The sequence below is a fragment of the Canis lupus genome, chromosome 8 (genome assembly GCF_048164855.1).
Source record: "Canis lupus baileyi chromosome 8, mCanLup2.hap1, whole genome shotgun sequence".
NCBI lineage: Eukaryota > Metazoa > Chordata > Mammalia > Carnivora > Canidae > Canis > Canis lupus.
This window is the reverse complement of record NC_132845.1, coordinates 46,677,845-46,704,713: the sequence shown is the minus strand read 5'-3', so window position 1 is coordinate 46,704,713 and position 26,869 is coordinate 46,677,845. Positions and strand designations below refer to the sequence as shown.

Sequence of the window (26,869 nt, the reverse complement as noted above, 5' to 3'; positions counted from 1 at the left end):
AGCAGTGAAATGAATTGAGGACAGGGACAATCTTTGTTGTCACTCATGTCCTGAAAACTGTGTATTCAGCTTATGTGGCATCATATGCTGGTAAATGTATTCTGTGTTTCTGAATGTGCTCCAGTGCTCATCAGGACCCCAGCAAAGCTCTTATCAATAACGGAGGCCAGTCACATTTGGGGAGGTCAGAAGTCCGGGTGGGAAGATGGGACCCCAACATCATAGGTTGTGTTGTATTGGTTGTGCTAACATCAACTTCCAGGAAGTGACTTCAGGATCAGTAAAAAGTTCATTGGTCCTCAGACTCACAGTGAATGAAAATAAAATGAATGAATGAACAAATGAATGAATGAACGAATGGATGAACCAGTATATACTCTACTACCAAAGAGAGGTACACAATCCGCCCATCTTTCTTTAGTCCATGTACCCTTCCTCACTCAACAAATCTTGATGTCCTTTCCCTCTTCTTCCCTTTGTATATCTTGGTTTCTGACCTTTCTCTCATTTTATGCTTTTTAGCATTATTTTTCCTAGATGTGTTATTAAATACTTCTAATCTTAAAAAATAATAATAAATAAATAAATAAATAATAAATAAATAAATAAATAAATAAATACTTCTAATCTTCTCTGGAAGTTAATAGGCATTTGAATCAGTGACATTTTTAGAATGTTCAGCCATTCTGATGGAATCAGTGACATTTTAAAACCAGAGGTTCATTTTCAATCCAAATGATCAGAAAACAGCTTATTTGTTAGAGCAAAGCATTAAAATGCATTCTTTACAGAAACTGACTTGTGCAATTTTCTGATTGAGTCCCTAATCAAGACACACCAGTGATATTAGGATTATGTGTGAGGATGTAGAGAAGGAGCCAAAGCTTTGCAATCCGACAGATCTGGGTTCAGGTAATTCAATGCCTCTGAACTCTGTTTCTTCCCTTGGCAATGGACAGAAGGGATGCAGACCTGGAGGTTATTATTAAATATAATAGCGAGGGACGCGTGGGTGGCTTAGTCTGTCGAGCGCCTGCCTTTGGCTTGGGTCATGATCTCGAGGTCCTGGATTCAAGCCCCATGCTGGGCTCCCTGTTCAGCTGAGAGTCTGCTTCTCCCTCATCCTTTGCCGCTTCCCCCCCCGCCCCCCGCTCATGCCCATGTGACTCTCTCTCTCAAATAAATAAGATTTTTTTAAATAAAGTGTCATGAATAATTAAAAAAATAAGGATAATGGCTATATGATCCAGCAATTCCCACTTCTGGGTATACACCCAAAATATTTGAAAGCAAAGACCCAGATAAATAAATACATTGTACACCAATGTTCCTAGCAGCATTGTTCCCAGTAGCCAGAAGGTGGAAAGCACCAAGTGTCCATCCACAGATGCATGCATACACAAAATGTGGTATATTCACACATTGGAATGTGATTCAGCCTTACAAAAGAAGGAGATTTTGACACAGGCTACAACATGGATGAATCTTGAAAACATGTTAAGTGAAATAAGCCAGGCACAAAAGGAATGTATGATTCCACTTACATGAGATACCTAGAGTGGGCAAATTAATAGAGACAGAAAATAAAATAGGGCTTACCAGAGGGACTGGGGAAAGAGAGAATGAGAAGTTACTCACAAAGTTTCTGTTGGCAACAGGGAAAAAGTTCTGGACATGGATGGTGGTGATGGTTGCAGAACAACAGGGATGTATTTAGCGCCACTAACTTGTACAATGAAAATATTAAATAACAATCGCTATTATGTATTCACAAAACATATACATTACTTAATAGGTTAAGTTGTGCAGCTTAAAGCAACTGAATTTAGTTGTTTTCCTGATCCCACTTATAAATCACCTCCTCCCCGACAACAGGGTCTGGGAAAACAGGCCGTGGGGGGTGGAGGGGTTGGGGGTGGTGAGGGGGGTCCTGCAATGAAGTTAGCCAGGCCAGGCTCCCTGATATAAAACATAATAAGCAATATGTTAATACCTCGGGAATAATGAGCCCTGATTTCTGCAGAATGAATCAACTTTTCATCTGAGTTAACTGATCATTATCAGACTTTCTCTGTGCTCTCCATTATGGGTCTTTTACACTCACAAAAGGGATGTAATGAGATAATCATTAGCAATGAGACAGCTATTTCAAATGTAAATCAATAGGCCAGTGGAACCTGGGGACAGCTGCCACTTAGATACCCTTTCCGAGCCAAGCCCTGCTAACACGGGGAGCAGAGCTGGGCCAGGCTGGCTGAGGAAGCAGGCTGCTCTCAGGGGTGTCCTAGAAGCTTCCTTCTGCCTCAGGGGGACAAACCATTACAGTGAAAGCCAGCAGAGGTCAGCAATCATCAAACCTCCTGGATTTTAGTCGCCGGGTGGAGGAGAAGGGCACCGGGATTACATTGGCTAAGATCTCTGAATACAATCCTTTCCTCTGGGTGGATGGTCTTGGAAAATGAAGCCTACAAAGTGACATAGAAGATTGACTCACGGAATTGTCTCCGAGTCCTGGAGAAACCAGAACAACTGGTTTTCCCAGCAGTTTCATTGAACAGGGGTTAACCCACAGGAGCTGGTTGAGGAAGCCAATTTCCACACCAGAACTGGTTGATTGACTCAAGGTCATTGCGCACGTGCTGGCATCACCAAATTTAGCATCACTGCCATCTGCTATCAATTCAATGTTTCATTACCTTTCTTACCTCGCCTGCTGTGGTCTTCTTTGTACTTAGACCCTCTGTTTCTGCTTCTTTGCTGCTTGATGCCAGTCTCTTGGGTCATTTCGGTCCAAACTGCATTTCCATTCAGACTTCAAAAATAAACACCGTGATATTTGGGGGCAGTTGCGCAACAGTGACTGTGCTACAAAACCATTGAGCGGTACACTCCAAATGGGTGAACTGTTTGGCATGTGAATGGAATCTCAACAAGCTGTTAAAAACAAAACCCACCCACTTGAAAGGACAGAGTCTAGCCCAAGTGCAGAACCAGTCAATTTACCTTAGTGTTTGTTGCCAATTCTACCAAAATACTTGCTGGGTGAAGAAATTAAGCAGCAAGTCATATTTTCTGTCCATTATGGTCACCTGGGCTACCATGCTGCCCTGCTTCTAATGTCTAGGAATAGGGCACCTGGGTGGCTCAGTGGTTGAGCGTCTACCTTTAAGTTCAGGTCGTGGTCCCGGGGTCCTGGGATTAAGTCCTGCACTGGGCTCCCCGTGGAGAGCCTGCTTCTCCCTCTCCCTGTCTCTGTTTTTCATGAATAAATGAATAAAATCTTTAAAATAAATAAATAAATTATATGAATAATTTAGAGCTAGCTATACCTACCAAGTACAGAACCCCCCTTGAGGACTCTGTAGTTTCAATTCTGAGTAGTATTGAACACTGTAATCGATTCCCCCAACATACATTTTTTTTCTGCTAGATGATGTGTTTTTATTCATTTGACAGACCGAACACAAGTGGAGGAGTGACAGGCAGAGGGAGAGGGAGAAACAGGCTCCCCACTGAGCAAGGACCTGATACAGGGCTCCATCCCAGAACCCTGGATCCTGATTTGAACCAAAGGCAGATGCTCAACCTGCTGAGCCACCCAGGCATCCCGGTGATTTGTCTTTAGACCAGTGATTCTTAAGCTTGGCCTCACATAGAGGCCTCATACCTAAAATTTGTCAATGCCCAGGTCCTACTCAAGACCAATTAAATCGGAGTCTGGAGATGGGTTAAGTTTAAAGTCCCCCCCAGGTGATTTTAATGTGTAACCAGCAGTCTAAATCATTGGTTTAAAGGATCCCCTTTCTACAGTGAGATATAATTTCATACTCATTAGGATGACTTATTTATGCATTTATGTATTTATGTATTTTTTTTAAGAGAGGCAGGGGGAGGGGAAGAGAGAGAATCTTAACCCCATAGGGCTTGATCTCATGACCCTGAGATCATGACCAGAGCTGAAATCAAGAGTTGGATGCTTAACTGAGCCACCCAGACACCCCTAGGATGGCTATTATTAAAACAAAACAGAAAGTAATACGTTCTGGTGCAAATGTGGAGAAATCGGAACACTTGTGCATTGCTGGTAAGAATGTAAAATGATTTAGCCTGGGGGTACCTCGGTTGGCTCAGGTCATGGTCTGGGGTCCTGGGATTGGGCCCCATGTGGTGCTCTGCACTCAGCAGGGAGCCTGTTTCTTTCTCCCTCTCCCTCTGCTCCTTCCTCCACTGATGCTCTCTCTCTCTCTCTCTCTCTCATATAAATAAATACATTCTTAAAAAAAAAAAAAGATAATGTCTGCTTTAAAAAAAATGGTTTAGCCTTGTGGAAAACAGTATGGAGGTTGTTCAGAAAATGAAACATGGAATTGCCATATGATTCAGCAATTCTACTTCTGGTACATACCTAAAAATAATGAAAGCAGAAAAAAAAAAGAAATGAAAGCAGAGACGTGAGCAGGTATTTGTGCACTCATATTTATAACAGCATTATTTGCAATAGCCAAAAGGTAGAAGCAATCCAAGTGTCCTCTGACAGATGAATGGATAAACAAAATACACAAACACACAGAGTTGAATGGAAAATTATTCAACTCTAAAAAGCTCATCCGTGCTGCCACATGGATGAACCTTGAGGATATTATGCTAAGTGATACAATATTTGTATAGAATCACTGTTGGAGGGCGCCTGGGTGGCTCAGTAGTTGAGCATCTGCCTTTGGCTCAAGGTGTGACCCTGGGTCCTGGGATCGAGTCCCACGTCGGGCTCCCTGCAGGGAGCCTGCTTCTCCCTCTGCCTGTGTCTCTGCCTCTCTCTGTGTCTCTCATGAATAAATTTTTAAAAATCTTTAAAAAAAAGAAAAATGAAAAAGTTCTGGAAATGGATGGTGGTGATGGTTGCACAACAGTGTGAAATGTACTTAATGCCACTGTATTGTATATTTACAATTGGTTAATGTGGTGAACCAATTAAAAATTATTAAACCAATTAAAAATTTATTCATTTTTTTTTGTGTGAATCTTATTTTGTGTATATTTTACCACAATAAAAAGAGATGTCCTTTCCAAGGATAGGTATCTGATCCAATTCATGCCAATGACACAGGGGGAGATACTTCCTGGAGGGCTTCTGGGAAAAACTTCCTCATTCTTAGAAGAAAGCAGCAGGATGAGATGTTCTTTATTGTTTCTCTGGACTTGGCATCTGAGGATCTGCAGCTCTCTTGGGACCAGCCTGAGGATGAAGCCAACATCCAGGGCAACAGATAGATGGAAAGGTACAGGCCCTTGATGATGTCATTAAGCTCCAGACCCAATGGACTAAGAACTCAGTCTTAGGGTTTATTGTTAGAAATAAGACAACAGGCCTAGAATAGGGTCACTTAGCTAAGCACACGTCAACACACAGGGACTTTTTTTAAAAAGATGTTTCTTTCTTTTTTTTTTTAAGATTTTACTTATTTATTCATGAGAGACAAAGAGCGAGCGAGAGAGAAAGGGTGGGGGGCAGAGACACAGGTAGAGGGAGTAGTAGGCACCATGCAGGAAGCCTGATGTGGGACTCGATCCCAGAACTCCGGGATTATGGCCTGGACTGAAGGCTGAGCCACCTGGGCTGCCCATCTTTCTTCCTTTATTTAAAGGATTTTATTTATTTATTTATTCATAAGAGACAAAGAGAGAGAGGCAGAGAGACAGGTAGAGGAAGAAGCAGCCTCCCTGTGCGGAGCCTGATGCAGGACTCAATCCCGGGGATTCCAGGGCTCAGGATCACACCCCCAGCCGAAGGCAGATGCTCAACCACTGAGCCATCCAGGTGTCCCAACACATTAAGACTTAACTTAATTTCGGTTCTGGCCTCTCCCAGAATTGGCATCTTAAATCAATCAGAAATCACCTGGTCAGCACTAATGAGGTCATCTGCCTAACAGACCCCTGCTGTCCGCCAAAGGAAAGTGACCTTGCCACAACCAATCTTCCTTTTTGCTAGCATAATTTCCTTGTCCGGCTCCCTGCTGCCTGTAGAAGTCTTTCATTTTGTTCAGCTCTTCAGAGCTCCTTTCTGCCTGCTAGAGGGAATGCTGTTTAATTCATGAATCATTAAATAAAGCCAATAAGATCTTTAAAATTCAACCAGTTGAATTTTTAACGTAATCATGTAAAATAATACATTTCTTGTGGCTAAATCTAGTTTGAATTGAAATTTCTGTAACTTGTTTTCTGAAAGGATCTTGACACTTATACAAGTACTGTTGGTACAAAAAAATTTTGGAAATAACCTAAAAGCCTATGAGTGGGGGATCCCTGGGTGGCGCAGCGGTTTGGCGCCTGCCTTTGGCCCAGGGCGTGATCCTGGAGACCCGGGATCGAATCCCATGTCGGGCTCCCGGTGCTTGGAGCCTGCTTCTCCCTCTGCCTATGTCTCTGCCTCTCTCTCTCTCTCTCTGTGACTATCATAAAAAAAAAAAAGCCTATGAGTGGGAAAATGGACAAATAAAAAAGAAGTATAAACATAGATGGAGTTACTCTATAGCAGTTAAAAGACAAACACAGGAAGTGAAACGCAGGCTTTATATATGTAAATCGTGCAACAGTACAGTGGTCTTTCATTGTGTTGTATGTGTAAACGTTTTTTAAAAATTAGGTGGATCATATTTTAAAAAATATTTTATTATTTATTCTTGAGAGGCAGAGATATAGGCAGAGGGAGAAGCAGGCTCCCCCCAGGGAGCCTGATGTGGGACTCAGGACCCCAGGATCACAACCTGAGCCAAAGGCAGATGCTCAACCACTGAGCCACCCAGGCACACCAGCCCTGATAAGTTTTCTGAGGCTAATTATGGGGGGAGGGGCAGGACGCATCATCAGAAATGGAACCACTGGGGATCCCTGGGTGGCTCAGTTGTTTAGCGCCTGCCTTCGGCCCAAGACGTGATCCTGGAGTCCCAGGATCAAATCCTACATTGGGCTCCCTGCATGGAGCCTGCTTCTCCCTCTGCCTGTGTCTCTGCCTCTCTCTCTCTCTCTCTCTCTGTGTCTCTCATGAATAAATAAAATCTTAAAAAAAAAAAAAAATGGAACCACTGCCCAAATTGCCAATGTTCTATTTTATGAATATCCTAGAATTTTAATGGAGTTTATTTATTTATTTATTTATTTGACACACAGAAAGAGAGGCAGAGACATAGGCAGAGGGAGAAGGAGGCTTCTTGTAAGGAGCCTGATGTGGGACAGGATCCCAGGACCCTAGGATCATGCCCTGAGCCAAAGGCAGATGCTGAACCACTGAGCCACCCAGTGGTTCCTCTTAATAATTTTTTAAAATTTTATTTTAGAGAGAGAGAGGACAGGTAGGAGGGTCAGAAGGACAGAGAATTTCAAGCAGACAGCATGCTGAGCATGGATTGGGATCTCACCTGAGATCCTGAAATGAACCAAAACCAAGAGCAGGATGCTCAACCAACTGCACCACCCAGGCGCCCCTGAATTGTTCCCTTTAAAATGGTACATTTTATATCATGTGAGTTTCATCTCAATAAAATAATTTTTTTTTAAAGATTTTAATTTATTCATGAGAGACGCAGAGGGAGAGAGAGGGGCAGAGACACAGGCAGAGGGAGTCCTCTGATTTGGGACTCGATCCCGGGACTCCATCCCAGGGCTCCAGGATCAGGCCCTGGGCTGAAGGTGGCGCTAAACCGCTGAGCCACCTGGGCTGCCCTCAATAAAATAATTTTTAAAAAAGTTTTAAGTAGGGGATCCCTGGACGGCTCGGCGTTTTGGTGCCTGCCTTTGGCCCAGGGCGTGATCCTGGAGTCCGGGTATTGAGTCCTGCATCAGGCTCCTGGCAGGGAGCCTGTTTCTCCCTCCTCCTGTGCCTCTCTCTCTCTCTCTCTCTCTCTCTAGGTCTATCATAAATAAATAAATCTTAAAAAAAAAAAGTTTTAAGTAATCCCTATACCCAATGTGGGGCTTGAACTCATGACCCTGAGATCAAGAGTCATATGTTCTTCCAACTGAGTCAGGCGACAGATAAAAGAATTTTTTAAAACAATTTGCTTCTTGTAGGAAAATCCAAACATAAAAGTAAAAAATTGCAATTTCTTCTTTTAGCTACTTTCCATTCACATCCAATCCCATCCCACACGCTTTCCATTAACTGTTTAATATGTAACTGTCCACACTTTAAAGTTTTATAACATACAAAATGATACATATGTCTCATTCTCTCTCAAATGTTTACTGAGCACTTTATCCATGCCAGGCAACAGTTGTAGGCGATGAGAACACAATAGCAAGTCAGACAGAGTCAGGGAATTAATTTTCCAGTAGGAGGAGATGGGCAGTAGGCACGGAGACCAGTAAGAACTTCAGATTGTGATAAGGCATCTGAAAGAAATAAAAAATAAAACTGGGTAACAGGGTAGAGTGATGTGGGTTGGTGGAGGGTCAGGATGGTTAGGAGAGGACACATCGGAGCTGAATGACAATGAGCTGGAGGGGTGAAGATCTAGGGGAAGAGTACCCAGAGAGTAGAAAAAAACTAGATGCTTTTAAAGAAATAGGATCGTACTAGATATACTGATCCACTCTATATTCTACACATATAAGACATATTGCTCTTCCTTACTTCACCACATATTATTATTTTTTAAGATTTTATTTATTTATTCATGAGAGACACACACAGAGAGGCAGGGACATAGGCAGAGGGAGAAGCAGACTCCCTGCAGGGAGCCCAGTGCGGGACTTGATCTCAGGACCCAGGATCACGACCTGATCCAAAGGCAGATGCTCAGCCACTGAGCCACCCAGCTGCCCCACTTCACCATATGTTATGGATTTTCCCTTCAGCACAAAGTCTGTGTGACTTTTTGAAAGCTGCATATTACTGCATACTGTTGCTATCCATCACATATTGAGTCATAATATCCCTGTTGATGGACGTTTAGGTTGTTTCTGGTTTCTGTTGCAAAAATGCTGAAAGGACAGCTTTTTACACTCGTGTTTGTTCCTATGGAAAACATTTCCAGGAGTGGCCCTGCTACCTGAGTCCATCTGTAGGTACACGTTTTCATCCCCTAAAACCTCTGGGATGGCCCTGAGTTTTCACATCAGCTTCATGTTTAGAAGCATAAAAGACACACTATTATTTATTTATTGAGGCAGGGAGCCAAATGCAGGCTTGCAGTAAAGTGGTTGTCCAGCTAACCCTGTGTGTTCATGGAGCATAGAGCAAGACGTCCTTGGGAAAACTCGCTCTTTATGTTGACAGTCCTGTGTCCCAATAGCTCTAAATGAGTATAAAAGGGCAGTATGGTCCAAAACTCCCGATTGATGCACTAATTCATTCATGAAACATTTGTTAAGCATGTTTTCTATGCCAGGCATCACTCTGGGCATTGGAGACATAAAGAAGATGAAAAGATGCTGACCTCAAGTCATTCAATCTTAGCACAACAGCAATTATCAAGAAGAGCCTCTCACTTCCCTGCTGGAGCAGTGCCTCAACCCTGGCAGGTCACAGCTTTTGAAAACCAATGGAGTGGATTCTTTTCTGAATTTCCATAATTATCCTATTCAGGGACATGGAAGTTAATGACATCAACTGCTTTTCTAAGCTGTGGGGCTCAGCAGTTTTTGTCTTTGTCTCTTGAAAAAGCTTGTGGGCACAAAGACACTGCTAATTTAATTAGATGTGAAGAACTAACCTAAGAGGGATCCGTCATCCGGTGCCCTATGGGTGATGCATGTTGAAGTATGGCATCCAGGGACAAAGCAGCTGAAGGACAGTACGGGTCACTCTTCGAGTCAGTTGCTTTTTTTGACATTTGTGTGTGTGTTGACATGATTTTTTTTTCCCTTAGGAATAGGGTAGGGAGTGCCAATCTTGAGTGAGGAGGCACTTTATTTTGGACACACTGTATTTTCTTCCGTGTTGCAAATATAATATAAAAATATCTCAATAGCAATGCAGGTCTCCCTTATATAACGGAAGATCTGATTTTTATTTATTTATTTTACATCAATTGTTACTAAGGTTTGGGTAGATTCGAGGGCAATCACTTAATACCAACTTTAAAGTGGGATGGTCTTAAGAAAGATTTCAAATGGGTCTTCAGAGAACTATATTAATAGGCTGTAACCTGAACTTTGTATGAATCAGGGGGATACATCATCTGTCGTGGAAAAAAAAAGAAAAATCAATACCCAGAAGATTAAATATATATATATATATATATATACCCAGAAGATTTCAGGGAGCCTTGACCACAGAGTTGAAGAAAAAGTTAAAGCCAGGTTTGTTTTAAGGAGGGTCTCTCGTTTCTTCACATTTACAGCACTTGATACTCTCAAGTGTGGAGTTCAAGGGAAAAAAATTCATAAAAATTGCTAAATATTAAACACAATTTTAAACCACTTTAGCATAAGGATTTGTTTTGAAAGGTACCAGACAGCTGTTTTTGAGCTGTCTCATTAATGGGCTGAGTCCTGTTTTATCGTTAAGATACAGATGTTTAGGGATCCCCCGGGTGGCTCAACGGTTAGTGCCTGCCTTGGGCCCAGGGCGTGATCCCGGGGTCCTGGGATCGAATCCCGCGTCGGGCTCCCTGCGTGGAGCCTGCTTCTCCCTCTGTGTCTCTCATGAATAAATAAATAAAACCTAAAAAAAAAAAAAAAAAAAAAAAAAGAAAAGAAAAAAGGAAGAGATACAGCTATTTAAAATTCAAATTCACATCTCGATCTAGATTCTGGACCCTAACGTAAGGTTGCTAAGAAACATGCATTCTCTGAGCGTCTACGCCTTCCCTCTGTAATTTTTAGCAAGTTAGTTTCACTCTGTCTAGACTCCTTGGAGAAAAAGATCAGCAGTAGGTTCCCCGCCCCCGCCCCCCCAACCCCCCCTCCACCCCCCAGCCTGGGGCTCCACAGGCCACAATTACAGGAAAAAACCTCACAGGTACTCGGAACAAGGTTGCTTTCCCACTGCATCTAATCGGGTCTGGGTAGTCATCTCCTGCTTTGCTCCCCCGCCCCCCACGTTTACCTAACCTCGGTCCGCTCGAGCCAACGCCACCACCACTCGGAAGAAAAACCCACTTGGCCTAATGGTGCGTCGTACGGAAGCTGGGCGCACCGGGATGACCTTATTAGTTGGGTACGTCTGGATACACCGTGGAAGAGGCCCCGGTCCTCTGTTTAGCCTGCGAGGCCCCGGGCCGGGAGGAGGGGGGAGGGATGGAAAAGTTCGGGCGGGGGGGGGAGGCTTTCAGTGACTAGTCAAACAGGCGGTGAGTCATCCAAAGTTTCCAGCTTAATAACCGCCCCCCCCCCCCGCCCCGGGGCAGAGCCTGGGCCCCGAGCGCTTTACGAGCCACGCCGCGGCCCAAGTCACTGCCGTCTCGCACCCAGTGAAGGCAGAAGATGCGAGACGCGCGGCGCCGGCTTTGAAAAGTAGGGCGAAATCCGGCTGCGGGGCGGGGCGGGGCGCGGGAAGGCGGGGAGGCCCGGGGAGCCCGGGGGCCGAGGACGCACCGGCTGGCGCCGCGGGAGCGCAGGACCGCGGCGAGGACCACCCCGGCGGCCGCAGAGTCGCGCGAGGACGCGCCGCCGCCCCGCCCCCACCGGGTGACAGGTGGGGCCGCCGAGCGACGCCGAGACCTCCGCCTCCTCCCGCTGCCTGCCGGGAGCCCGAGCCGCTTCCGGTTGCTCCGGGCTTCCGAACTCCGACTCCCGTCGGCCCCCGGGAAAACCGCAGCGGGGATGGGGGTGGGGGTATCGCGCGGGCGCTGCCGGGACTCGTAGTTCGGCCCGCCGCCGCGCTTCGTAGCCGGCAACGCGGACGGGCAGGGTCGGGAACTACCGAGGCGAAGGTACGGGTGGCGGGGAGGGGTCAATCCGCGCCGGCGTGGGGTTGGCGCTGAGGCGGTGCGAGGTGGTTGGGGTTGGGGTTGGGGTTGGGGTGGGAGGAGATCCGCTCGCACACACGAGGAGGGCTGAGCCGCCGCCGCCGCCGCCGTTCGTCGTCGCCGGTGCGGAGTTGGGACCGGAGCCCTCGCCGCGACGACGCCGGGGATTGTGTCGCGAGCCCCCCGTCTGCCTCGCTGCTTGGCCGGGTCAGCGCGGCCTGCTCCCGCCCGGCCCGTCGCCCCCGCCTCCATTTCCCGCCCTCTCTTCGCCACACACACGGCCCCCCCGATCATGGATCCGGGCAGCGGCGGCGGCGGCGGCGGCGGCGGCGGCGGCGGGAGCAGCAGCGGCAGCAGCAGCAGCGACTCGGCGCCCGACTGCTGGGACCAGGCGGACATGGAGGCGCCCGGGCCGGGACCGTGCGGCGGCGGCGGCGGCGGCCCCTCGGCGGCGGCGGCGGCGGCGGCGGCCGAGGCCCAGCGGGAGCCCCTCAGCGCGGCCTTCAGCCGGCAGCTCAACGTCAACGCCAAGCCCTTCGTGCCCAACGTCCACGCCGCCGAGTTCGTGCCGTCCTTCCTGCGGGGCCCGGCCCAGCCGCCGCCGCCCGCCGCCGCGAGCCACGGAGCCGGCAGCGGCGCGGGAGGCGCTCCGGGTAAAGGGCCGGGAGCCCCCGGGGGTGCGGGTGGGCGCGCCCCGCGGGGCCGGGCGGCACGTGGGGCGCTGACAGCCCCGGCCGGCCCCCCGCCCCCCCGGAGCGGAGCCCGCACAGGGCGCGGGCGGGGCCGCGGCGGGTCAGCGCCACGAGGCCGGGGAGCGGGGCCGGCCGGCGCCGGCGCCGCGGGGGGGCGGGGGGGGGCGCGCTCGCGTGTGTCCCCGCCACCCCAGGCCGCGGCGCGGAGCGTCCCGGAGGAATCCCGAGATGCATTGCAGCGGGGCGCCCCGGCCGCGGCCGCGCGGATGCCCAGGCCGCCCGCCGACGCCCGCCGACGCCCGCCTTGCCGTAAGGGGGGCTCGCGCTTCGCCCCCGCTCCCTGGCGACACCGTCGCGTTGCCCCAGCCGTCGGCCCGGCCCAGGTTGGCCTCGGCGCAGCCCGCGCCCGCCGCGTGTCCGCCCGTCCGCCCGCCCCACGCGCCCGCAGCGTCTGTTGAGGACTTCTGCAGCCGCCGCGGGCGGGCCGTTCCCCGGCCGAGCTTTTGCGAGGTTCCCAGCCGAACCCCCGCTTCTTTACGAGAATCCTCGGGTCTCAGCACGCTCCCGAGGACTCGTTTACAGGAACGTCGGACGAGCGGACTTTATAACTTGGCAGATAAAGGCGCTTATTTTAGGAGCTGTCAGCGTGGGTTTAAAGAGGAAAAGGTTGAAAAGGGACTTTGCTCCCGGTGTTTAAGGCAGAGGATTGGGGGCCTGGGTCGTGCACGTTCCCACGCAGCTCGTGAGTGAGACCGGATTGCTGATCTTTCCCTGAAGCTCTCAGTTGCGCTGTTTCTTAGTCTAGGTGGGCATCATAAGAGTGCTCTAGGAGGCTGGTTTCTTAAGTTGTCGTAACAGTCTTCTCCCCGGAGGCAAAGGAGGTTTGGAGAAGTACTTTGGCCAAGTGTGTATGTGAGGACGTAGCTCGGGTTTGGTTGCTTTGTTGATTGGTATTTTTTTTTTTTTTAAGATTTTATTTATTCATGATAGACCTAGAGACAGAGAGAGAGGGGCAGAGACACAGGCGGAAGCAAAAGCAGGCTCCATGCCTGAAGCCCAACGCGGGACTCGATCCCGGGACTCCAGGATCACGCCCTGGGCCAAAGGCAGGCGCCAAACCGCCGAGCCACCCAGGGATCCCCTGTTGTTTGGTATTTTATTTGCATAGGCAGTTGATGTTTTCCTTTCCAATAAGGAAATTAAGCTCTTTTTTTTCCCCCTAGATCAAGCCATTTCTGCTGCCCAAACTAGTTCCTTGCCAGCTCCTTAAAGTGTTGGTTTCCCTGTACTTTATCACGTAGATTCCTTTTATCCAGCCATTTTCTCTGTGGCCCTCCCTGCTTCCTTTGGAGCGGCCCGCACCACTTGGGCCACCCGTAGAACTCCGTTTCCAGCCTGAGTAGCCATCAGAGCCATCAGCCATCCAAGGGCAGTCATCCTGAGAGCAGTGGTCAGGAACGATGGTTATTGTTGAGTGGCTAGGCGGTACATCTTACACCAGGGGGACTGCTTTTCTCTTCCTGGTATTTGCCAATTCCAGCTTTATTCTTAACAATTTTCCCTGTGACATTGCTAGGAGTTGGCGATGTAAAAGTGTGTGGGGAAGTGGTTGTTAGTAAGGAAATTCCCTACATTGCGATCGGTTTTTTCTTTTTGTTATCAGAAACCTATTTTGGTGTAACTTTATCAGATGCTTCTACAAAATGTCTCTGAATCTTAAAAAATAATCCTCTGTAGGGTGTTTATTTATTTTAAGAATTTTGGCTTTTTTTTTTTTTTTAGTTTTTTTTTTTTTCAAAGATTTTTATTTATTCATGAGAGACAGAGAGGCAGAGACACAGGCAGAGGGAGAAGCAGGCTCCCTGCAGGAGCCCAATGTGGGACTCAATCCTGGACCCCGAGATCACGTCCTGAGCCAAAGGTAGACGCTCAACTGCTGAGCTACCCAGGTGCCCCTATAGGATGTTTATTTAGAAAAGAATGGGTTTTCTCATCTCATGTCCAGAGTTTTATGTTAGATCGCATGTTCCAGCCCATTCAGGTCCATAAAATACCACCCTTAGAACAGGGAACTGTGCTTGGAAGAAGCAGGGGAAAAGTTGGAAATAGTACTTAGATTGAGATTCACGGTGGGGCGGGGGACCATAAAATTTGCAACTTTTTTTTATAGTGAGGAAATAGTCAGTAGGGCAAGCATGTTTTCTTTTGTTGTTAAGCCATAGCTGAAATTTGTGGTGGGTGTGTTTTGAAACTAAATACCAGGAGAGCTCTTGAAGGATTCTAGAGATAGAGCATGAGAATGGATGACTTGTAAAATGTGTCTATCTAGAATGAATATCTGTCATTTCTGGAGGAAATGGTCTCCTTCTTTCCTCCCTCCTTCCCTCCCTCCCTTCCTCTCTTTTTTTGGAAATTCAGTGGGCCTTGAGCAGGAGGAGGAAGATGTTTTTGCCCAAAGTGTCATTCACCTTTCTGGAGGGCTGCTTGTTATGCCTGTTTCTTAGCCGTCCCAAGTCAGAACTTGGGATTCAGTGTTGACCTTGAATCTTTTTGAAAATTTAATACAGGTTTCCAAAGGAATGATTAAGTAGAACACATTTAAGTGTAATTAAGTATAATTCGTTTAAATATAATTCTCTGCAGATCCAAGTAAATTGGCTAAGTGATGCTCCTTAAAGTAGAGGTCCTGAAATGAATGAAAATGTGTAAGATGGGTTACTTGTACTAGAACTAACATTTTCTATGATAGACTGTACTTGAAGTTCCACTTTGCACCCAGTTCAGTCTTTGTTGTTGTTGTTAAATGAGAAACAGATTTAATGGTGGTGATCAGGGTTGCTTGGTGTCTTGGTTTATTTGGGCTGCTGTAACAAAATACTCCAGACTAGGTGGCTTTTAAACAACGGAAATTTATTGCTTACAGCTCTGGAGGCTGGAAGCCTGAGACATCAGGGAATCCAGCCTGTTCTGGTGAGAGTCCTCTTCTGGGTTGTCAGCTGCTGACTTCTTGTGGCTCAAAGGAGCTCTATGAGACCTTTTTTTCTTTTTCTTTTTCTTTTTTTTTTTTTAATGAAGGCAGTAATCCTATTCCCGAAGGGTCCACCTTCATGACCTAGGACCTCTGAAAGGCCCCACTTAATTTTATCACATTAGGCATTAGGATTTCAATATAGGAATATGAGAGACACACATTTTTCAGAGCATACATAGCACTTGGACTTTTAGAACAGCCAGAGCTTCTAAAATAGTAGTTTAGTGTTCTTTCTACCACCCCACCCTCAACACCTCTCAAAACTCTGCCACTAAAAGCAGTACAGAGGGATGCCTGGGTGGCTCAGCAGTTGAGTGTCTGCCTTTGACTCAGGGCGTGATCCTGGAGTCCCGGGATCAAGTCTCGCATCAGGCTCCCTGCATGGAGCCTGCTTCTCCCCCTGCCTGTATCTCTGCCTCTTACTCTCTCTCTGTGTCTCTCATGCATAAATAAAATCCTTAAGAAAAATAATAATAAAAGCAGTACAATAAAACTAGCAGTCCTAAGTAGGCCCTCAGAGGAGGAATTGTCTTCAAAATGTTGCACATTGTATTGTGAAACTTGAATTTTAGAAATGTTCTTTTCTTTCTTTTTTTTTTTTTTTAAGATTTTATTTATTTATCATGAAAGATAGAGAGAGAGGCAGAGACGCAGGCAGAGGGAGAAGCAGGCTCCATGCAGGGAGCCCGATGTGGGACTCCATCCGGGTCTCCGGGATCACATGCTGGGCCAAAGGCAGGCACTAAACCGCTGAGCCACCCAGGGATCCCAAGAAATGTTCTATTTTGTAGTGTTTGAGTTCCGCTGAATGCCTTTTTGTAGGGGAGAGGTGGTTTTTTTTTTTTTTCCCCAAAATGAGTAAGCTATAATGCACCATTAAAAATTTACCTTTTAGAAATATACAGTAGTGGGACGCCTGGGTGGCTCAGCGGTTGGGTGTCTGCTTTCCAGCTTTGGGTGTGATCCCAGGGTCCCAGGATCAAGTCCCACATTGGGCTCCCTGAATGGAGCTTGCTTCTCCCTCCGCCTGCCTCTCTCTCTCTGTCATGAATAAATAAACACAATCTTTTAAAAAAAGAAATATACAGTAGTTTTTAGTACATTCACAAAGTTTGAGACCATTACCACTTGGTGAATGCTTGTTAGTCACTAGTCTCAAAGGTGACCTCAGCAGAGCCATAAGATCCAGAATCAAAGTAATAATTGTTTTGTCCAGAAGGGCTCTTAGACATTATTTACATTATACAATACCTGTGGAAATTGATAGATAAATTTAGATAGATAAGATTCTTTTTTTTTTTAAGATTTTATTTATTCATGAGAGACAGACATAGGCAGAAGGAGAAGCAGGCTCCCTGTGGGGAGCCTGATATGGGACTTGATCCCAGGACCCAGGGATTATGACCTGAGCTGAAGGCAGATGCTCAATCACTGAGCCACCCAGATGCCCCAGTAGATAAGATTCTTGAGATTTGTTTCTCTTTCTGTAAGACCAGAAGGCCTGCAACAACAATTCTACTGTCAAGGATTTTTCAGGATTCCATGGAACAGACAGTGGAGTGCAGTAAGAGAGAAGCAGGGAAAAGGATTGTTCCTGGAATTTCTTTTCCTACCTTGATTTACTGATTTATTAGACTCTTAGATTTGGGTTCTTTCTTTCTTTCTTCTCTTTCTTCTCTTTCTTCTCTTCTCTTTCTCTCTCTCCCCCTTTCGTTCTCTTTCTTTCTTTCTTTCTTTTTTCTTTTTTTTTTTTTTCTTTTTTCTTTTCTTTTCTTTTCTTTTCTTTTTTCTTTTCTTTCTTGCTTTCTTGCTTTCTTAGATTTTTATTTATTCATGAGAGACACACAGAGGAATAGAGACATAGGCAGAGGGAAAGGCAGCCTCCTCACAGGGAGCCCCATGTGGAACTCAGTCCCAGGACCCCAGGATCACTCCCTGAGCCAAAATTGGACGCTCAACCCCTGAGCCACCTAGGCGTCCCATTAGATTTGGGTTCTTATTTCATGATTTTACAAGCTTGAATGGCCAGAGTATGGAGAACTATGTAACAAGCGAACGCATTGACTGGTGCTGTGCCACATCAAGCAGTTTTTTATTTAAACTGTTAGAATTTTTGATTGGTAATAAACTCACTTTGGGGCAGGTTTTATTTAGGGTAGTTAGTACATAGCTTTGTGCCTTCTTTTGGCCTTTGCTTATTTTTCACCTTTTCTGGAATGAAAAGACAGCAATTAAAATTTATCATGCCAGTTAGAGAAATGTACAGGACAGATTTTAAGCCTTGTCTTGCTTGCATTTATTCACTGGGGAGTAGATACCTTTTTTGAAAACAAAAAGTTTTTTTTTTTTTTTTTTTTAAGAGAGAGTACACACACAGGAGGGGCGGAGGGAGAGAGAATCCCAAGCAGACTCCTTGCACATTGAGCTTGGAACCCATGGAGGGGCTCAATCTCAGGATCCTGAGATGACCACTGGAGCCTAAACCAAGAGTTGGACACTTAACTGGCTGAGCCACCCAGGTGTCCCAAAGAGGAAATGTTTTAAAGTGTTAAAGTAGTATGGTCTTTCTGTTGAAAAGAAAGGAATGAAAGAGATTTGATAACCTTTTGGGGTGAATTAGCAGAAATAGAATGGATTGTTTTGAGATGTGAATCTCTGGCTTTGCTTATATATATATATAGCAATTAACCAACAAACGTTTGAAGGCCTTTAGAACACAGGAGAATGCTGTGCCAGGTACTTGAAGGGATGCTACCAAGATGATTAAGTTGTGACCCTCAAGGAGCCTGGAAAGGAATGGATCAAATACCTATTTTACTCTAATGAGGGCCCCAACATGGTAAGAGGGCCATACAGAGTGGGGAGAGAGCTTTCAAAGCTGAGAGGAGGAATCGTTCACACTTTTCCTTACATAAGTGGTTTCAGTCCTGTCACCCTAATCATAAAACTGGAGATCTATTTTCTGCTAAGTGTTCTTTGTAAATACCTTGGGGTCTTTTTAAATTGAGATCTAATTTACATATACAACTTACCCTTGTGTTTCTCTGTTTTAAGTTTCCTAGGAACTTGCTGGAGTAGAGCATTGGTTATCTTTTTACATTAATTGAAGTATAGTTGACACACAATGTTACATTAGTTTCAGGTGTACAATATAGTGGTTCCTCCCACAACAAGTATAGCTCCCGTCTGTCACCAGGCAGCTGCTATTACAGTCCCACTGACTATTCCTTGTGCTAGAGCTTGCATTCCTATTAGCATCGCTTGCTCTTCTTTTTAGACTATTTGTTGTCTCTTTCATATGAACAGCCCTGAGCTACCGCAGTTCTGGTAGTGTATCTGTTGGGCATGTTAATTTAGGATTGCATCCTTCTATTTGCAGTTCTTAAAAATCTTTGGGAAGCAAGAATTGGCCGCTAGTTGAAGATTCTTGATTGTTCTGAGACCCTTAGACTCCTTTTTTAACTGTCATCGTTGATTCATATCAAAGCTGCTTAAAAGTTTTGTCCTTGCTTTCAGTAGATCTTAACAAAGCATGGCTGGGCTGTAGATGTATTTGTTTTTTTTTTTTTTTTCATAAATGGCTTTGTTCTGAGGAAACCCAACTGTTACCGTACTCCAAGTTGAACCAGATCCCCAGCATAATTCTACTTTCCAGGTGAGAGAAACTGTAAGGGTTTTCTGAGCATCTTTTATTAGCCTGGCCTGAGAGTGGTGACACCAAATTCCAGACCACATTCCGACTAGGTAATGATAGTCACTTGAAACAAACAAAAAGTGCATACCTGTCAGTGTCATTGAGGCAATTTCCTGGTTGACCATTGCTGCAGAACTCCAGTGGGTTAACCATACTACTAAGTGGCCTGTGTCCATCTCCTTTGGGTAGTTGCTTTTGGTTGCATATAGATGTTTTTCTCTTACTTTGTACCTTATTAGGGCTGTCTGAAATAGTTTCAGGTTTATGTATTTCAGGTATACCTCCTTGTTTTTAATGCAGGTGGGATATAAATCGTAGATGGATATTTTAGGGTTGTTTGAAGAATACAGTGGGACTTTACAGAAAGCCTAATCAAGTTGGTATGTGGCATTGTTAGTGATTAAATAGATAAGATTTTGGAATGTGGGGGCTAGAAATGACTCCAGCAGTAATACAATTGCCTCATTTTTGGATAAAGAAACTGAAGCCTAGGGATCCCTGGGTGGCGCAGCAGTTTAGCGCCTGCCTTTGGCCCAGGGCGTGATCCTGGAGACCCAGGATCGAATCCCACGTCGGGCTCCCAGTGCATGGAGCCTGCTTCTCCCTCTGCCTATGTCTCTGCCTCTCTCTCTCTCTCTGTGTGACTATCATAAATAAATAAAAATTAAAAAAAAAAAAAAGAAACTGAAGCCTAGAGATGCTAAGTGAAGGCATAAGGTCACTCACTGCTTTAATGACATGGTTGATTCTAGAATCTACATTTGCCAACTGCTAGTTCAGTGCTCTCTGCACACATCACTTTTTAATAATGGGGAAAAGGGTATGCTTAGAGCTGATACTACGATCAGCGTGGGTCTTCTCACTCTGGAATTTGCCTTACATTTTATTCTTAAGTTTTTGTAATTATTAATGGGGCTTTGACCTGCTTGTTGTAATCATAAATTTACTTGGCAGTTACCACTTAATGTGGAATCTTCACAACAATCTCCTCATGTATAGGTGCTGTTAACACATTTTACAGATAAGAAAATTAAGGCTCAGAGAAGCTAAGTAAATTAGCAAGGTGATATCCATGACTACACGGAGAAGCTAGATTAGAATCTAGGTCTGACTTCAAAGCTTATTCTAGTAATGGTTATTTGCTAGCCCTTTCCTTGTGATTTGATATTAAAAGATCTTTTTGGCCGAGATACTTTCTTCAGAAAAGGAGCCCATGACTGTGTGGGCTATGGCACTCTCTGTGTTCTGTCTCCGTGTGAGCGGAGTAACATTCTTATAAGGAGGCAGTGCTCTAAAGTAATACCTTGAAATTGCTGCTTTATACATTTTTGGAAACGATGATGTAAAATAATTTAAACAGCTCTGGCCATGACTGTCTGTGACATCATGCCTTTTATTTTTAGAGTGTTAGGTAATTAAGGCAAAAACATGGACCTTTGTATATGTTCTGCGAGCTCTTCTTTCTGATGTCTGCCTTTACTGTTTCCCATTTTGTCTCTGGGAGAAAAATAGCTCAGCATGCAGTTTTGGTGAGACTTCCTAGTCACCTGGGTGCTAGAGAAGTTTTAGTTCCTTACTCAGACTGTACTTGAACATCTTTTTTTTTTTTTTTTAAGGTTTTTATTTATTCATTCATGAGAGAAACAGAGAAAGAGAGGCAGAGACACAGGCAGAGGGACAAGCAGGCTCCATGCCTGGAGCCCGATGTGGGACTTGATCCTGGGACTCCCAAGATCTGCCCTGGGCCAAAGGCAGGTGCCAAACCGCTGAGCCACCCAGGGATCCCCCCAGAACATCTTTTGAATATTGTTTCTCTAACCTCTTGTTAAAAAGTCGGCACACAGGAGGTTGGTTTTACTCTTTTGAGCCCTAATGGGAATGTGGTAAACATAAGACGACACCAGTACTGCTGAGAAAACTGAGCCAATAAGATCACAAGGAGCTAGCTCTGAAAACCAAGAGAAAGCTGAAGGGATTCAGTAAAATCAGGTGTGTGTTCTGTATGGTCCATGCGCTGTGCCAGCTTGTGGGGACTACAAGGGTAGGAAAAAAGTCTCCATATTTCAGAAAACCACTGTTCTGGAAGTCTGTAATGGCCTTGGGAACCAGAAGGAAGATGAGTTTGCACCTGTAATTGAAGGCAGGGTACTATCCTAGAGGAGTTCTGAGGAGGGATCATTAGCCTTCAGGTGGGGGGCCGGGTAGGGACTGTGATGAGAGTGGAAGATCAGGTGTGGCTGGTTTGTACCGCAGTGGAGGAGAATGTGTGAGCAGCCAGAGCTGTGCACTTGGGGCTCTTTAATTAATTGAAATTAAAATATAAAATTCAGTTCCTCAGTTGAGGTAAAACTTTTCAAGGGCTTAATAGCCACATGTGACTTGAGACTATCCTGTCATAACACAGAGAACATATCCATCACTGCAGAAACTTGTATTGGGACGGGATTTTGTCACACTATTCTCACTTCTTTTTTTGGGGTGCAAAATGGTGGTTTTATTAAAGCATAGCATAGGGATCCCTGGGTGGCTCAGCGGTTTAGCGCCTGCCTTCGGCCCAGGGTGTGATCCTGGAGACCCGGGATCGAGTCCCATGTCAGGCTCCCTGCATGAAGCCTGCTTCTCCCTCTACCTGTGTCTCTGCCTCTCTCTCTCTGTGTCTCATGAATGAATAAATAAAATAAAATAAAAAAAAACCAAAAACATAGGACAGAAGGAGCAGTTGCCTATTTTTTTCTTTAATGAGCATACAATGTACAGGACTAAGGAATTTTAGTTAGGATAGCCCTTTTATAGATTGCTGTTTAGTGTGTAGAGGGTTAAAGATCAGTTTCATTTCTAAAGCAGTACAAATTTAAATTGGTTATTTATGAAATATACAGATTAAGCACTTTTCAAGAATTGGCCAGACGTTTGTGTTGAAAACATGTGGCTTGAATTGAAACATAACTTTCATTATTAACCACCTGTATGACCTTGATTAACTTAACTTGAGCTTTATCAATGAGCTGGCTGAGGAATCTCCATGTTGAAGGCTTGATTTCATGATGAGATCTTTCATTTCATGTGGGGCTTGAACTCCCCAGACCTGAGAACAGAGTCTCATGCTCTATTGACTGAGCCAGCCAGTTGGCGCCCTCCATGATCAGATCTTTTAAAAATATTTATATTCTTTTAAAAAATTACAGTGAAATCACGGGGCCCCTGGGTGGCTCTGTTGGTTAAGCATCTGACTCTTGATTTCTGCTAAGCTCACGATCTCAGGGTCATGAGATCTAGCCCCGCAGTGGGCTCCATGCTCAGCTGGGAGTCTGCTGCTCTCTTTCCCTCAAGAGCTGCACACGCGCGCATGTGTGCTCTCTTGCTCTCAAATAAATAAATCTTTAAAAACAAAAATTAGAGAGACGCCTGGGTGTCTCAGCGGTTGAGCACCTGCCTTCAGCCCAGGGCATGAACCTGGGGTCCTAGGATTGAGTCCCACAGTCAGGCTCCCTGCATGGAGCTTGCTTCTCCCTCTGCCTATGTCTGCCTCTCTCTCTCTTTCTCTGTGTCTCTCATGAATAAATAAAATCTATTAAAAAAATTACAGTGCAATCCACATAACAATTAACCATTTTAAGGTGAATAATTTAGCCAATGTTGTGCAACCACACCTCTGTCTAGTTCCAAAACATTTTCATCACCCCAAGAGGAGACCCATTCCCATTAAGCACTTACTTCCTATTCCCCCCTCCTCCTCCCAGCTCTGGCAACCACCAGCCTGCTTGCGGGCTCTATGATGGATTTTCCTATTCTGAACATTTTATATGAGTGACCCTTTGTGTCTGGCTTATTTCAGCAGGTTCAAATTTTCTCTAACAGTTTTAAGATTCAGATTATCATCTGTGCTTTAGCACAGGCAATAATATTGGTAACATCCTTCTTGTTTTAAAATTTGTGGTGGTATACCCAGTATCACATCCAGTTCATTAATCTTCCTTGATCATGAACCAGAGTATTAGTTTCCCTTTTAATCTGGGGTATTGCAGGTTACTCATTGATGCACTCTGATAGCTTTCCCACTTAAGTAGAATTGTTCCTTTTTTTGAATGCTTGATAAGAGTTTATCTCTGAACATGGAAATACCATTGGAAAATAGGAAACCATAATGTCACTCCTCACTCCTCGGGAGATTTACTAACTTTTCCTTCGCTAGCGGATATGAACTGTGCAGGACTTGAAATCATGGTCATCTGTTTGCTGACTATGAACAAATGACTTTGGGCCTTAGAATTCTCAGCCCGGGCTCCTTAGTAGCTAGTAAAGTCAGAATGAATGTACATTATGAGTAAGATCTGAGTAGAATGAACTGGAAAGGGTTGCCTGGGTGTATGTGTGTGTATGAGAAGACGGGTGCAGTTATATTGAGAAGTTTAAATTTAAAAGAACAGCTTGCTATATCTGATTTTTCTGGTTCATTATTGCAAAAATATGAGTTCACAAATGTCGCTGGCATTGCCATTAAGTTTATAATGTGATCTGTCTGAATGGGTGGAAAGCTTTTTTCCACCTTGGGGAAAGTACGGTCAACTTCTTATTTGGGGGCCTTTTAATATGCCTAGGTATTTATTAAGCACTTAGTTGTTTTTAGTACTTGACTCTGTCCCTGTGAGCTTTACAAACATAAGGCAAACATAAATAGAATGTTTTGAAAAATAAGGCCACGAACAGATTATTATTATTTTACAGCCACGGAGGTGGTCTGGTGATTGATGTCATTATCCTGGAAGTGCCTCACAGTCTTCTGCATGTATTGTGTATTTGTAAGCCTAAGAGTTGGTTCTAGAACTAGGTGGTCAGGTGTGGTATTGTTTGGTTTTGTAAAGCTCCTCTGCAGTTTGGGGTGTCTTACTACGTGATCTTTTCCCTCGCCTTAAAACACTGCATCACCTCTGACTCAGTTTACTTTTACTGAGTAGTTTTTCAGCAACGGCCATTTGAAGAAGGGCGAGATGGCACTTGTCTAACTTGGAAAAAGCCCAGTTGGGTTGGGTTTGTCTGCGTGTTAGATGGGAGTGATTTATGTATTTCAGGGTGTTTGGTGGGGGGGGGGAGTTGAATGAGTCAGCACATCAGGGCTCATTAAAAATCAATTGGAGTTAATTTCCCCCACCGCCAGTGCTGTGTGGATTTTTGAGTACCTCCGTCTGATCGACACATCTGATAGTCATGCTGGTTTGATAGAGTTGAGTGTACCTCAGTGCGTGTTAGGGGGAGAGACTCACATGTTGATTATCTGCTTGGTGCCAGTAATTATTTAATAGACTTGAAACAAATGTATTCTCTCATTTAATTTTCTCAGCAGTCCTGTCAGGTGGATGGCATGTCATTTCCAGAATTCCAGTGAAGTAGCTGCATCTCATAACTTGAGGGGACAAGCCAGCATTTAAAGTAGGAGTCAGCTCAGTGCCAGCCCCTTACCACTACCCTGTGCTGCTCTCCTCCATCCCGAGGAGGCACAAAAACTTGGTTCACTTAGCATGCCTGGTTTTCTCTGAAAATGGGGCAATTTTCCTTACTCTACCCATAAAGTTTTCTTTGAAATAGGAAAACAAAAAGTTAATCTCTATTACACCTGAAGTATAATTCCTGTTCCCTCCCAAACCTTGTTCAAATGATTTTTTTGGGGGGTGGGGGGGTGGGAGGACGCCCGGGTGGCTCAGAGGTTGAGCGCTTGCCTGCCTGTGGCCCAGGGTGTGGTCCTGGAGTCCTGGGATCGAGTCCCACATCGGGCTCCCTGAAGGGAGCCTGCTTCTCTCTCTCTGTCTCTCATGAATAAATAAATAAAATTTTAAAAAATCAAATGATTTTTTTTCTTATTTTCTGTTAATATCCTGCTAATCATGTAGGCTGGGATCATCTTAGACCTTTCACTCTTCCTCCTCTTGCCAGATGATGCCTCTGTTAGCTTTGCCCTCAACCCCTCCTCTCTATTTGTACTGCTCATTTGTTCAGAGGGCAGGCTTTCCTATATGGTGATGTTGGTCTATCTGCCACCATAGAGGGATCTTCCTGAGTAACACTCAGCATGTTACTTTTCGGAAAAACTTGGTTGCCCTTTACCTTTCTGGAACAGGAAATTACTTTCTTCCTACACTTCACATTGTTGGAGACTGGACCCAAAACTTTGTCTTGATTTACAGGTGTATCTGTGCAGTGATTTTTAAATATGAGCTTTGCAGTTTATGAATTCACTATTCTTTATTATTTGGTGTGTAGGATTCAGGTGACTTGGAATTCTTTGATACATTCTGCATCTTAGAGATTTTTTGAAGCAAGGGCACTTTCATATTGGGAGTGTCATTTAGGCTTATCACATATAAAATAAACTCACGTATATTTGGGTATCAGGATATATTTCTCATACCTCTCTTCCAGTGATGTCATAAGTAGATTTGCAGTGTGACAGCTGTGGAAACTGGATTGTTGCTTGATCTTAGAATTCTAATATAGGACAAAACTGGCATCATTGTAATCACCTTTTCTGACATGTTGTAAGGGATCATTTGCATTTCAAGGACTTCATGTAAATGTCCTTTTTATATTATTGGTATCAAACAGAATTTATTCAAGGATCTTGGTAATAAAATGTGATTATGGAATCTTAAAAATAGCTAATCATAGCCTTCTTGGGCTGGAGCTGCCAAGAGAGAATCTAGAGAAGTAACGTGTATTTGTTGAACAAAATCTCACTAATTTGATCTGCACTGTGCTGCAGATTACTTTTACAATATCTTTGAAGGAGAAGTTTTATGAAGCAAATTAAGAAAATTAGCATGCCTTTATGAGTATATTTCAATTACAGAAAATGTAAAACTGGCTGTAATCAGTACGTGTTTAAAAAGATTTTTTAAACAGAGACTTCTAATTTGAACACCTGAGTTAGTTGCTCTTGGTCTAAATTATTGAGGCTTTTGTTGTGTTATTGAAGTTCGGTTTTTACCGTAACTTAAAAGATATATAAAGATGGATGTAAAGGACTTCATTTTTAATAGAACTTATTTCTATTTAACAGCACCTGTGGAACCTTCTCAAGAGGAACAGTCATTGTTATGTGAAGGTAATTTTCTGTGATACGACCCTCTGTCTAATTGAGAAAACATTAAGTTGTCTATGGTATGTGAAACCTGGATATTGTTTTGTAAATACAATATCTCAATTTCTTGTCTAGGTTCAAATTCAGCTGTTAGCATGGAACTTTCAGAACCTGTTGGTAAGAAAATTTCTGACCATATTAATACAGTATTTTGAAACCCTATCAGGATATAAGGTGCAAATGTAAGTGTCATGGTTATTGTAATGCCTACGTTTAAAACTTTGAGTCTTTGCTGTTGGAATTTAGAAAGCAGTAGTTGGGCATCAGCGCTGCCATGATATGCTGAATGATTGCAGATGTTAAAGCTGAGTGGAAGACTGCTAAAGTTGGGTTAAGGACTTGAGCTTATTCTGTTTTGTTTGTGAAAAATTTCCTTCCTTTTTGCAACTTTCTTATTCTTAAAGGTGTCAG

General features: G+C 44.6%; 1 protein-coding gene across 8 annotated transcripts in view; it reads left to right on the top strand.

Moving 5' to 3' along the window:
- The first annotated feature begins 11,086 nt into the window (after positions 1-11,086).
- GSPT1 (G1 to S phase transition 1) overlaps positions 11,087-26,869 on the top strand; it is a 40,381-nt gene continuing 24,598 nt past the window's right edge. Inside the window, exons 1-3 of one of the 8 annotated variants that reach the window (XM_072835829.1) lie at positions 11,087-11,158; positions 26,378-26,422; positions 26,534-26,575. In XM_072835829.1, coding sequence (XP_072691930.1) covers positions 26,554-26,575 — 22 coding nt within the window. In that variant the 5' untranslated portion in view covers positions 11,087-11,158; positions 26,378-26,422; positions 26,534-26,553. Of the gene's footprint in view, positions 11,159-11,348; positions 11,455-11,808; positions 11,874-11,968; positions 12,563-12,878; positions 12,985-13,387; positions 13,407-17,177; positions 17,197-26,377; positions 26,423-26,533; positions 26,576-26,869 lie in introns of those variants that run through there. The other 7 variants (XM_072835826.1, XM_072835827.1, XM_072835824.1 and 4 more) reach the window with 7 other exon arrangements.